The following is a 13,429-nucleotide window of genomic DNA, read 5'->3' as shown; positions in this document are numbered from 1 at the left end:
AAAGCAACTTTGAAGTCAATTTCCTTCAGGAAAGAAAAAAAGATGAAAAAAATTAACCAAACATTTTCCACACGCAAAATACAACAGAGTAACACTTATGGCAATCAAAATCACTCATACAAAATGCTAACGCAATTCCCCATCAACCGAACCCTCAATCTCCTCTCCATATATAAACAAATCATCACCAACATTCATTCACTCAGTCGCTGTAGCCGCCGTAGTCTCCAACTCCGTATTCTTCACCGCCGCCATAATCTCCAAAGTTCACACCTCCGTCGCCGCCGGCTCCTGCAAGGGCCAGCCCACCAGCTAACCCTCCCAATAATCCAGCCCCCATTCCAAGCCCTAATCCTGCCGCCATCCCTTTCTTCTTGATACTGTTATTACTATTCTTACTATGCTGTTGTGGTGCGGCTGGTGGGGCTGCGTACGCGTATCCCGCTGGGCCCATTGCTGATCCTGGAGGCGGCGGCGGGTAATTCATCCCTCCCGGTCCTTGCACAGGCGCATATCCTCCAGGATGTGGTGGCGCTGGCGATCCGGCAGCATATCCTGGAGGAGGATACCCTCCGGGGAGAGGGTATGCCTGTGGTTGTGGTGGATACCCCGGGGCCGGATATGGTAATGCCGCCTGATGAGCATCCGGCGGTGGCGGATACCCATCTTTTTGCTGAGCCGGGTATGCTGTTGGATTAGCGTAACCCTGTGGCAACGGGGGTGGCGGTTGCGGTGCATATGCCATTCCAGGATTATCATTACTTTGATTAGCATTATTATTATTATTATTATTATTAGCGGAGGATGAGGGGCCGAATTTGTAAGAAACGTTTAGGACACCCTTGGCTCTCCCACCGGGAGTGGTTATGTTGTAGCTCATAGGTTTGTCGTCATCGCCGTTACTCCTGAGCAGCATTTCCTTGACGGGGACGAATACTTCGCCGAGGTCGGAATTGCCAAAGCACCCTCCCGTGGATCTAATGCTGTAAACAATGGTAAGGTTGTTCTGCATGGCGGCAGCTTCGTCGATGTTGAACCTCATCTGATGATTCCACGTGGGTCTGACTCCGCAGTCCCTGGCAACCGAAGTTGTTTGAGATTCTCCGAAAATTGTAACCACGGCGTATACGTTCATTTTCGAGAACATGCCGGCGGTCTTGAGATCGCTAGCTGAAACGACTGTTATGTCCAGCGTCCTCGACCCCATGATTAGTGTTTTATGTTAATCACGAGGACGAGGACGAGGGAGATGGAGATAATACAGGAGGTTAAGGTTGATTTCACGAGATTTTCAGTGATTTTTTTTTTTAAAATTTTTCTAAAACTTTTGAGTGAGTGAGTGAGTTTGTGGGTAATTAATTAATTAATTGACAGGGGAACGTGATTCGTTATTCTTAGGTTGATTTAAGGAATTTACTAAGAATGAACAAACTTAAAATAGATTTAAAAAGTTTGTGATGGAGATTAGAAGTTTTAGGATACAAATATTTTTAGATTAGTTTGCTGAGACCTGAATTTCACAGGTCGGAGACAACGTGTACACGGAGTGTGTAATGTTTTAGTTGCATGAAAAAATAAAAACTAAAATGAAATGGTCTTATCTTTTGAATTCCAAGATACCATCAACAAATAAATTTGTTGATAATGCCAACAAATTCAGGATGTAAGGGGTGGTACTTTTGATATATTTTATTTTAGATTTTTTCTGTCATTAGAACGACACCAATTCACAAATGACGGAACAGAACAATAGTTAATATTTCAAACAGTGTTTTTGGGTGGTCGAAATTTCCCATGCATTGCATACTAATAGTTGAAATAAATGATAGTATTTTATTCATTTATTTTTTAATAATACAACAATGGAAGAAATCTAAATCAGAATGTGTGTACAACATTTCAAGTTGGGTTCACATCCATCGGTAGTGTAAATCTAATACGTACTCGTTAAACTTCAGAGCCCCAAGCACACAACAGGGCGTGGGTGTTGAAATGGTTTTTTTTTTTTTTTTTTTTTAAACAATTTATGAACTCTGAATTCTACTAACCGAAAGAAAATCCATTTATGTATAAAGAAAATTGCTATAGAAGTTAAAGCAAATTTGTATGTGGCACGTACGTGAAAACAAGTTAATCTCAAGAGAACAGTGTCTGAGCTTACATAGGTACAAAAGGATCACGCCTCTAGCCGATGAGGCATGGCCTATGAGCCGAACCGAAAACACTACGAAAGTAAAATTGGTCACCAGTTTCAGTTCAGGTACAAAGCGAAAAACAAGACTTACACACCTTGCGGTTGTGGTGAGCAAGCACAAACCGTCACATGCCATTACAAAGCTCAGTAAACAGAACCAGGCAAAAGCAGATCGCACTATCAAAATATCAGTACATGAGAATCCATTTTCAGACAACAAAACAAAGCAATTCATGTACTTTCGAAACCCAACCTACTTCTTTTTCCCTCTTTTTTTTGCCTTTTTAATTAATGGATATTTCCTCAATTCGCTTCGCTCTTTGATGGCACTAATGGCCCTCCTGACGCCGCATAAGACCCCGTGTTCTTTTGTGTTCCATTTTGTGCAAATTCTCCACATGCTAAAGCAGCTTTGAACATGAAGCAATTGCCACCGTTTTAATGTAAATCCCCGCCTTAAAACACCCCATTTTGTGGTGCCCCATTAAAGAGGATGGTAAGGCACATAGCCTAACAAACCCGTAACGTTGGTTACAACATCATTGCATCTTGTCAAAAGGCTTAGCATCTGCTGAGAAATGTCGATGCTCGGTGCACTTGGCGGTGGTGGTGGTGGTGAAATGGTAGGGGTATTAAGATTGTGAGAATTTCTGGGTGGCGCTACATCAGTAAGATGTGTATTATTATATAGTGGTTTTGCATATTGAGAATGCGGAGGAATGCCAAGCGATGATGAAAATGGAGGAACAACTTTTTGAAAGTTCTTACTATTAAAATCCATTGCAACAGAAGAAGATGATGCTGCACCACCATCAGCAAAACTAGCATTGTTGTTGTTGTTGAAGTTGTTTCTATTACCAACCATCATTTGCTCTCCCCTATTACTCTCTTCCCCACCCAACATGAATTTTACACGAGCCGTCCCCTTGGTGCCATTACCCATGGCTACTTGCCCACCCTCATCGCTTGCTGGTTTCTTCAAACAGGACTTCAGCTGGATATTTGGCTGAGGAAGAAGTCCAGGTGCTGGTGTCGGTCGATCAGCCACAGGATCCTTGATCCTTGGGGTCTCATATGAAGATTCATCTCCTCGAACCTTGTCAAAGTCAGGTACTTCAGGTGCAGGAGCCTCTACCTCCCGAAGAATGTATCTCACTTTCACGTTGCCAAACAGGGTATTGTTTCCGTTGGCATACTTGTATGCTGCCTGTGCATCAGCTTTGTGCTTGAACACAACACGACATGTGAAAGATTTCCAAAATACCCGGATAGCAGACTGATCTAATGACCCAAAACGACCAAATCTTGCCTTGAGCTCTGCAGCAGATGGAAGCGACGTCTCAGGAGGAAACTTCATCACCAGCATAGTGGGCTGAACTGCCCTAGATGGAGGCTCCAATTTCTTTGCAAAACCAGGCTTGACTGGTCTTGGTAGTGGAACAGCAGCATGTTCTTTTCCCTCAACTCGCTGACCATCCAATGTCCTCTGACTGGATTTCTTCTCTGATGTCAAAGATTTCATTTGGTTGATCTTTTTTAGCCGCTTTGCTGCAATTTCTTCTTGTCGATCAGACGGAAGACGTTTTCTGCCAGCCTTTGTTGGATCTTCTGGCCTGGCTAGTTGCTTTATTGGTTTTGATGCTGGCAAATCCCTGACATTCTCACCAGAAGTACCAATACTGGAGGAAGATTTAGCTGCATGGCCTTCAACAGACTCGGTGTCAGATAGTGGTGACAGAACCAAGCTTTTCATGTAAACAAGGGATCGAAACCGCAGAAAGCACTGCCGTATGGTTGAAGGGCAATTCCTTTCCGCACCATGAAAGGGATCAAGAGCAAGAGCATGCAAATCTCTCAACAGTTGTGGAAGCCCAACTTCAATATTTACAGTGGTCACTCCTGGCGATATCTCGACTGAACCTAATGCAGAAGTACTAGCACCACCATCTTTCTTCTGATTATTCAACTGCTGATCCTCACTAGGACCCAAACCAGCCTGAGCAGATTTTTTCGTCGAATTAGGTGCTGAACGCTTTTGATGATCAGAATTTGGTTGTGTACCAAGTTCTTTTTTCTTTTTCTTCTTTTTTTGCTCCCCTACCATTGGTTTCTCAGAGCTCAAGTCTCCCAAAGGTCGTTTAAGACTTTTTGGCTTCTTCAATTTCCCATCAGGATTCATTTTAGCAGAACGCTTCACACCAACTGGCAAAGGACGAGCACCCATGCGACTACCCTGAACTTGATCTAACCCAATGTCTCCTTCTTCTCCCATAGAAAAACTTGGTTCAGATTGGGGAAAACCTTCGAATGCTCTAGACATTTTGGCGCACTCCTCATTTTTAATGTCAACCATCATCTCAGCTTTCCCTTGAGACACATCAGTCACACAGGAGTCCAAAGCTACATCTGGTGCCATCCTCATCTTTACTTCATGCGTATCTAGAAATGACTGTCCATCTAAAGAAGCACCTTGGATGGCAGGAGTACTGCTGTAAGCAGAAGCCTGATCTGTGGTCATAGCTTCCTTCCCAGATGGATCTCCCCTTGAACTGGCACTCTCCTTGCTTATAAACTCAGTTTGCTCAAATTTTACCGATGTTTGAGGCACTGGTGCCCTCTTCTGCAAAACAAAATCCCCAGCAGCAATTGCAGATGATCCCTCCATGACAGCTGATGGAGACAAAGAACCTGCTTGCACTTGGCTAATTGGAGAGGTTCTTGAATCACCTGGTTCATCCCTTCGCTTGAAAAGATATCTGTCTTTCTTTGACTGGTCTTTGACTTTCATAGATTTTTTGGAACTCTTTGCACCACCCAGAGTTTCCGCAATCACCAGTGGGCCACTCAAAGGAGCTGGAGAATGCAACAAACTCAGAAAAAGAGAAACTGGACAGCATTTGTATAAAAAGAGAATTTATTACCAGATAATTGGCTAAATCGGGAAGCACACCTGAGAGATTATAAAACACCACACAATTATCGAAAACTATGTGCATACACACTATGCATGTAATCTTGTACAATGGTACAAGCTGAACCAACCATATAAAGAAGCATAATGAACCAGCAAAGACTGACAACAGACAATACGATTGCTCCGTTGGGATGAGAAGTGAGGTGATGCTATGTGCAAACTAACCACACAAAGATATGCAGGCATACAAGAACATTTCACAAGGGGGGATCTCAATGCTGATGACTTTGCATCCCTGATTCTCTGGAATGAAGCAAAAAAAAACTAGGATAATAAATTGATGCACTCAAGCTTAACTCAGGCTTAACTTAATGACCGATATGATAGATTGTGAAAAACGTGACAAGATGTAGAGAAATCAGTAACTTCCAAGAATCAGCAAAAAATCATTTAAATTAATACCTTTAGTTGGCTGTTTAGCAGATTGAGCCAATACATTTGCGCGATCATGTGAAGGACGTGTTGGCTGCACGCCAAATGCCTGAGCATAAGTCTCGTCAAACTCCTCAAACACTGCCTTACGGAAAGCAGAAACAGTAGCCTTATTCTTAATAAAATCAATGCTCGTCTGATCACAAAATCGTGGGGAAGATGCCAACTGCCTTACGAAGGAAAGAATCTCAGTCGGCTGAAACGAATCTCTTGCCTTCTTAATCTGGCTTACTGAATAAAGCCCTCCAGGCTCATAATCTGGCACATCAACTGTGAAGTACCCTTGGACATTTGTTGGACGAAAATTATAGGGATTCCTACATTTACATGCCAACCCAAGTCCACGCCTTCTACTAGCCTCATCCACTGCTTCCTCAACAGCCTTAACAAAAGTCCTTGAATTCACTTGCTGTGATTTCTCCGTAAAATGAGCATCAAAGGGGATAAGCTCAGCTGGGTCAAACCACCCATAACTACTATCCCCAAAAAAAGCAACCAACACATGACCATCCCTCCTCGTGCGACGCACAGAGGACGATGCAAAACCTTCATTAAAGATATGGCCCGGCCACCACGGGTGTGATTTCACCTTCCCCCACACCATATCACCCACTTCAAACCCATAACTCAACGCCCTGGACGTTCCAGCATTCATCTTCTCATTGGCTATATAATCATCAAACTCAGACAACAAAGACTTATACACCTCTATGTGCCCTTCAGCCCTTGGAGCATCACCCACAGTTCGGTCATTTTTAGCTCCAACGGTATCATTTTTATCATCAAATTCATCATTTCGACCCTCAAAACGGTCACCATCCTGTGAATCCATCTGATTAGCACTAGCTCTCAGTTCAAAAACCCCAGACTCCGTTTTGTTATCCATACTACTAGTATCGTTATTAATATTATCACTATTACTCTCCGGAGAAACCCGATCCCTAACTTGAAACTCCTCAGATCTTTCACCCTCGGGAGCTACCGAATCAAACACCATTGAAGAAACCCTAGCTTCATTTGCCATTCCCGAATTACTAAAATTCTCGGCCTCACCTGAAACCCTAGGCTTCGCTTCAGCTTCTTCAATCATAGTATCGGATTTTCTATTGAATTCACAATCGCTATTCATAACTGATATCATGCTATTGTATCGGCTAAACTACTCACTCTAAACCCTAGAAACCGAGAACAACAATAGCAAACCATACCTTCGTTATCGTCTCATGCGGTTTAGAACAATCGAGCTTGAATGTTTGTTTCTTTGTTTTATATCCGAGAAAGTGTGAGAAAATTTTGAGATTTTATCATCTTAAACTGGTGTTTGGATGCTAAGAAAATGTGGGGACTGGGGTTGAGGTTTACCCTATTCCAGTTTCGACCTTATTAGGGGATGGTTTGGTTTCGGGGTTGATCCAGTAAAGCGGTGTACAGAGTAAACGGTTGAAATGGCTACCGGTAGTCTGCCACGTCGTACTAAAGCATGTTTTTGTTACTCATCGTGCGGTCATAAAATGAATTCGTCTCCTCTGATGTGCAATCCTGTGCTTTGAATTATAAAAATGCGATGACAATGATGAATCAACACGTAAGAATTATGTTATTTTCATTTTGTTTTTGTGATGGAAAATCGTTAATCATCATTTTATAAATGGGTCTGGCTACGGTACAATTATAGTATTCATTTAAATGGGTATGATTCATTAAAATCTACGTGCAACTGTCACATAGTATCACAATTGCATTCCCCGCTTTTACATATGCAACTTTTATTGTTCATTTTCAAGCAATCTATTACTTATTCGTTCGGCGGTTATAGGGTTTTTTTTTTTTTTTACATATAAAAAAAAAGTACAATTTAAAAAAGCACATTTGATGGCTTAAAAATTTTTTTTTTAACTGTTTTCATTTATCCAGTATTGAATGTACTGATTACTTGTATAGGTACCACAGAGCACCGTTAAATAGTAAAAAAGAAAAGTTAACAATCACAAACAAAATGTATTCATTTGCATGGTATGATACCCTAGTCACAACCTAATTACAATTAGGTTTGTTCTTATTTTTGGACATTTCCCAAAATACTTTAATCAAAATGCTACTTTTTTCAACCTTGAGGGGAACGGGAACAGCATTTTTGGGACGTGAATCGCCAATTACGATTATATCAAAGACAATGTGTTCAGAAAATAAAAACAAAACTGAAATGAAGAGATACTTCTTCCCTCAAACCAACTGAGATAACATAAAAAAACATGGAGCTGATTAATGTGATTCATAATAAAATTACATTTATAATAATCCTGAACCAAATTTTACCGGCAAACAATGGAAACCTATATCGTTGCTGGAATAAAATATACTCAGTTACAAAAAAATTGGTACAGTAAGATATTTCACTGGCAGCCATGTCAACTTTAACTAAACTACATGTATTTCATTCCCCCCACACAAAAAAAAAAGAGGATCCTGCGTCGGCTTTGGATTTCATCTTGGGCAACATGAATTTACTTACCATCAAAGAAACAACCGGTCGTTGAAACCAAAAATTAAAAATGATAAAAACTGATAAATGGAAATCAAATCTAGCAATTGATACTCATTGAGACTAACAAGTTTTAAGCATCATAAGCATTTTGGGTAGGAGGGGCTCCAGCAAGCCAACCCCACATGCCACCTGAGCTCTGCCTCTTTGCATTTAAGGCTGCTTGTTCAGAGGCAGCCTTTTGCCGCTGCAGGAGTTCAAGTTCCTTTTGTAATGTCTCCATTGTTTGTAACTTCTGTCTTAGTTCGGCAACATCAACCTGTCAGTTCAAAGAGTTATTAGCCCAAAATCAGTTATCTTTCCTTGAAGCATACAGGGTGCCTATCATTTGAGGGTCTGATGCAGATGGCAATAATCCGAATATATACAGTCTTGGATAGGGTCACCATATTTAGAACAAATGCTGCTACAATGTAAAATTCTATCAGCCGCTATCTCCCTCTCAAATCTGAACAGAACAACTAAATTAAAACATATGCCGTCTCCATTGGTGTAATTATTACATAACCTATCTCTCAAATTATATTGAAAATAACTTTCAATCTTTGTTATCAAAAAAGCCTCCCATCTGTTCTATCATAATGGAAAAGTTCTATTCGAGCACGGAAATCACACAATCTCTGGAACATGTCTTAAGAGGATTGATTAAAAAAAAAAAAAAAAAAAATTTATTGGTGAGCACATACCTCTAATTTGAAACATCTTGACTGCTCTGCAGCAAGTTGACCACGAACAGATTGGAGTTCCTACAAGATTAAATAGATTAAAAAAAAGGGCATTTAAACTTTTCAGGAAACAGGAAAGAGGAAAGTACAATTAGCATGTAATGGAAATTTTGGGATTATCAAAAGAGATAAAATGTATGTTAACTTGTACTGCTTGTCCAATTTAGATTCACCCAACACAATACCTAACAATGTATGAAAGTGCTTTACCCTGAACTAAGTTTGAACTGCATAACCAGTACACTAATATCAAGCAATTACCTTGTACAGGTCTGTGTTTTGACTCTCGGCTTCTGTTAAGTCTTGCTTTAGTTGGATAGACTGCAACTTCTCCTTGCTGAGTGATGATTCTAGTTCTTCTTTCTCTGCCTTAAGGGTTGCTATTAGATGTTCTGTAGTTTCTGGATGTTTTGATATCTGCAAGAAAGTCTAGTGTAACTACAAAGAGGTAACATATAACATGGCTTCCAGCATAGTACTGAGAAGCTGATGTACTGAAACGAAAGAAACTCAGATTTTCAATGAACTGACAGATTGTGCAATCTTTTTGACGCATTGCAATTCGTAAACCACATACCAATGGCTCTGAATCAACATTATCCACAACAATTTCCCTTATTTTTCCTTCTTGGCCCACTTCCAATTCAGACTCCAAATCTCTGGTTGGATTTGTATTATTTTGGACGGCAGAAACACTGTCGGGCACAGGCGTTTCTATCATCTTTGATGACAAAGTTGATTTATGGCTTGGTTTAAGAACATGAACCTAACAGCAATACAAGAAACCAAAAGGAGGGATAAGTCCAAGCAGAGGAAACTAAATGCAAAGACATTAATATTACTCTTTACCTCATTGTTGTAACGCCCATTGTATCCTCCAAAAGCTACAATTACATCTTCACCACTGTAGGAGCTCACGACCAAACTCAATCCCTGCAACACCAGATGATGGGCATAATTCCGTGGCTTCTCTTATTATAACGAGCAAATGTTTCCAAGAAGTAAACTACCTCACTAGCAAGAGGAACACGTCCTTGGACAGAAGTTACAACTGACCAAACAAGCGTAGACATGTTGAGAACGACAGTTTCTGAGACCCCTGTGGAGAGTTCAAAGAAATACTAATTTACCAATTACATGGTACAAAGAAATATTTTTGTGAGGGTAAGTGTGCAGTTACGACAAAACCATGAAAAACTTATCTTTTATCTTTTATTGAAGATGGTCAATCTAATACATTTTAAATATAATCAAAATATGAGATGCTCAGAAAACCAAAAAATTGTTTCTTAAATGGTCAAATTTCAAGATTCTCAATGCCATTAAACTACATTTAATCCCTAACTCAAGCCACGGAACAACGTAACTAGTTCTATTACATAAATTGTATTCCAATTGTACTCCATAGTAGGTTATCTTCACCTAAAACACACGCAAAGCATGCCATGAAATGTAAAACATTATGCCCAGATTCATGTATCAAGCGAAAACAACCTTATCTAAATGCTGAAGTTGCAAGACACATACCGCTCTTATTGTCACCACCGCCAACAAGAAACCAATTCTCTCCAATGGTTACACCTGCATGTCCAGCTCGTGGAGTTGGTATCTCACCTTGTTGAGTAGGTCTTGACCACTCCATCTACAAAATGAAAAACCTGAAGATATTAAAATATAATTCATCAGACAACCTTATTCACAAAATAAAAAAAATGGTTAACTTACAGTTTGCAAGTCAAGAACATGCAGATCATTGAAACAAGCAGCATGTGAGCCCCCACCAAATATAAGAAGGTAACGCTCTGCATGTACTGCAGCAGCATGATCGGACCTTGGAGAAGGAGGCACACCCCTATAAAATCATGAGGATAAATTAATAACAGTTGAATACAATACAAACTGAACCACTTTGTTCAACACATTTGGGGCAAAAGGGAACTTGAGATATAAATGCAATACAGAATTCAAATATGTTGGTTCTCTATTTGATAAAAGTAGGGGCGTACAATCGTCAGTCTGGTCAAAATCTAAGAGATTCCAAGTTTTCTTCCAATAAAACAAACTAAAATTCAAGCTTCAATCCAAATTACGCCCAAAAAAGAAAAAGAAAAAGAAAAAGAAAAAAGTTTAACTAAATTGGTAATAGGATTGAATTTTAGAAACATAATAAATTCAACAATTAAATATTGATTCAGTGACAAGTAATTAAGATGACGAAATTCTATCATATATAGCCATTTGACAAAATTCTATCAAATGGCTACATATGATAGAATTTTGTCATAATTGTGACAAACAACCAAGAAAACAAGCTTGACACTAAAATAGCAAAAAATTATCTTACACAGCATCTATTTCATCCCAAGTCATGGTTTCCAGATCGAGAATATGCAAATCATTCAAGAGTGATCTCTTTGCATCCTCTCCCCCAAAAATCACTAAGCTTGTTCCAACAAGAGTCACAGATTGACCTCCTCGTGAGACCTGAAACGTAATTGATGCAACATTCATAACACATAAAGACCATTGATTGAAATTGCAACTACACCAAGGTAAACCTCAATGATTTACCATTTCTTTGGACTAGAAGATGCCATCCAATTCAATTACACCTATCACCTATGTGATTCAGAAGTATGCTTTCAGATTATCATTTCGAAAACTGGAAATTTAGATTTTGGTTTTCAACTGCTTAATGAGATATGATAAGAACAGTCCCACTACTATATAGACCCCAGAAAGAGGAGGCCAATTAAGGCCATTCAATTATTTAATTTGTTTTGTTAAACATTTTCCAGCCAATGTAGAAAGAAAAAATATAGATAAGCGAAAGAATAGATGAATACCGGAGGTTTCCCGTAGGTCTTCAAGGTTGACCAAGAACAAGTTTGCAGATCGAATACCTTCACTGTCATGAGAATACAATCAATTTTCTTAGCTCTTCTTCAAAATTTTCTCCATGACCAAATATAGGTTATCTAAATTGAAACTATCCGTAATGTGTTACATTTCTATAGGTGCCATATTCTCCACCATAGTGAATAAACAAACTACAAAACAGAGGACATTAAAATAGAATTAAAACAGTACCCTGAATAATTTCAGAAGGATCCTTTGTATGACCAGCTATTGACAGAAGCTTATTCTCCCATGGTATCTATAGGAACATATGGCATCAATAGATTGGAAAATAAATATAGATAAAACAGTCATTGGTAGATGGATATTACGCAATTGTGCAAACAATTGTGAGAAAACAGCCTTCTGAAGTGACGCAGAATGAAATAGATACTGAGTACTATACTAACCAATGAATGGCCAGCACAGGGAGTTAATAGCGCTGGAGATGGTGACTCCGTTGACTCAGCCACAGCCTTAGCCTGGATCTTTGACCAGGCCCAACTTCTCAAATCCAAAATCTGCATTGACCATCAAATTTGGGGAAAACTAATTTGATGGAAAACTAAGATATAGCTATTATATGTACCGGGAGAGGAATACAAATCAAGAAGCAAGGGTTACTACAACAAAAGCACAGATACTCAAAGTTTTGCAGCTATGATATCAGAAAGAAAACACAACAAAACCAGAACAAGTAGTGATCCTGTCTACAATGCAGATGCATAGAGAGCAATTTAGTGAATATTTAACAATTGTTTGCAAATAATTACTTACATGCATATCACTTAGGTAACGACCGTTGTGGTTTCCACCATATATATACATCTTATCTTGAACAACTGCAGCTCCGTGCTGAAAAAATTGGATAGGCTTTGATTCAGGAAATGGAACAGAAAAGAAGAGGAAAAGTAAAGTACGAAAAAAGAAGTCAAATTCTATTGAGATAGATAAGCCAATACCTCGTATCGAGCTTTGGGCCGTTGACCAGATATTGGAGGCGCAATCCATTGATCATAAACAACAACCGAACCAAGGCCTTCTGAGACTACATCTTTATCCTGAGTCTCCATCAGATTCCCATTTTCAGTGGAAATGGTCTTTGTCTCAGGAAATGAATTTCCATTCTCCTTGACAGCCTCAGTTTTAGAATCATGCTATAAGCAAGCAAGAAATAATCATAATGATCTAGGTCAGCGGAAAGAAACAGGTCTGTATAAAATCTTCTTGTAGTAAAAGTAAAGGTGAGGCATGAAAGCTGGGTCTTGACCCTCAAGAACAAGGGCATAATTAGTTCCTTCAGCAGCAAAGAATCAAGCAATAACAACTGCATCCTTACCAAAACCCGATACAACCAAAAGTCAACTAGCAAAACCAGAATGAACTCGATGCATTTACAATGTATACATCACTACTCTTAACACTAATCTTGTAGAGGAACTGAAACAAATTTCATAACTAGCAAGAATTAAAATTCACAGTATCCATGAACTGCCTATGTACTTACATTCATCTCCACATCTACAATGGGCTCAGCAACAGAGTTTGATGCCCTTGAGTACCAACCTGGATCTTCCTCCTATTCGATTGGGGGAAGGAGGGGGGGGGGGGGGGGGGGGGGAAAGAAAAAACCTGAAATTTGATGGGAACCCCATAAAATTTGC

The 13,429-nt window shown here is 39.6% G+C and overlaps 3 protein-coding genes across 4 annotated transcripts in view; all 3 read right to left on the bottom strand.

Moving 5' to 3' along the window:
• Positions 1-63: 63 nt before the first annotated feature.
• On the bottom strand, positions 64-1,356 carry LOC18040937 (protein SRC2 homolog). Its single transcript, XM_006433332.2, has one exon. The coding sequence runs from the start codon at positions 1,205-1,207 to the stop codon at positions 203-205; it is 1,005 nt and encodes a 334-aa protein (XP_006433395.1). The 5' UTR covers positions 1,208-1,356; the 3' UTR covers positions 64-202.
• A 713-nt stretch (positions 1,357-2,069) lies between these two features.
• On the bottom strand, positions 2,070-6,970 carry LOC18041290. Of its 2 annotated transcripts, XM_024183269.1 has the most exons (3): positions 5,571-6,970; positions 2,963-5,047; positions 2,070-2,854 (listed from the first exon to the last, which is right to left on the bottom strand). In XM_024183269.1, the coding sequence occupies exons 1-3, from the start codon at positions 6,739-6,741 to the stop codon at positions 2,679-2,681; spliced, it is 3,432 nt and encodes a 1,143-aa protein (XP_024039037.1). In that variant the 5' UTR covers positions 6,742-6,970; the 3' UTR covers positions 2,070-2,678. The 2 variants fall into 2 exon arrangements, with proteins under 2 accessions (XP_024039037.1, XP_006433394.1); XM_006433331.2 differs by having other exon boundaries at positions 2,070-5,047.
• An 848-nt stretch (positions 6,971-7,818) lies between these two features.
• LOC18041289 (acyl-CoA-binding domain-containing protein 4) overlaps positions 7,819-13,429 on the bottom strand; it is a 7,308-nt gene continuing 1,697 nt past the window's right edge. The window contains exons 4-18 of the mRNA XM_006433330.2: positions 13,273-13,344; positions 12,728-12,922; positions 12,543-12,620; positions 12,176-12,286; positions 11,958-12,024; positions 11,714-11,775; positions 11,212-11,351; positions 10,593-10,719; positions 10,395-10,509; positions 9,878-9,966; positions 9,717-9,800; positions 9,445-9,633; positions 9,129-9,284; positions 8,829-8,888; positions 7,819-8,401 (exon numbers count right to left, since the gene is read on the bottom strand). Coding sequence (XP_006433393.2) covers positions 8,216-8,401; positions 8,829-8,888; positions 9,129-9,284; positions 9,445-9,633; positions 9,717-9,800; positions 9,878-9,966; positions 10,395-10,509; positions 10,593-10,719; positions 11,212-11,351; positions 11,714-11,775; positions 11,958-12,024; positions 12,176-12,286; positions 12,543-12,620; positions 12,728-12,922; positions 13,273-13,344 — 1,731 coding nt within the window. The 3' untranslated portion in view covers positions 7,819-8,215. The remainder of the gene's footprint in view (positions 8,402-8,828; positions 8,889-9,128; positions 9,285-9,444; positions 9,634-9,716; positions 9,801-9,877; positions 9,967-10,394; positions 10,510-10,592; positions 10,720-11,211; positions 11,352-11,713; positions 11,776-11,957; positions 12,025-12,175; positions 12,287-12,542; positions 12,621-12,727; positions 12,923-13,272; positions 13,345-13,429) is intronic.

This window comes from Citrus clementina, unplaced genomic scaffold, assembly GCF_000493195.1.
Source record: "Citrus clementina cultivar Clemenules unplaced genomic scaffold, Citrus_clementina_v1.0 scaffold_5, whole genome shotgun sequence".
NCBI lineage: Eukaryota > Viridiplantae > Streptophyta > Magnoliopsida > Sapindales > Rutaceae > Citrus > Citrus x clementina.
Note: the sequence above shows the minus strand (reverse complement) of the source record. Positions and strands in the feature narration are given on the sequence as shown.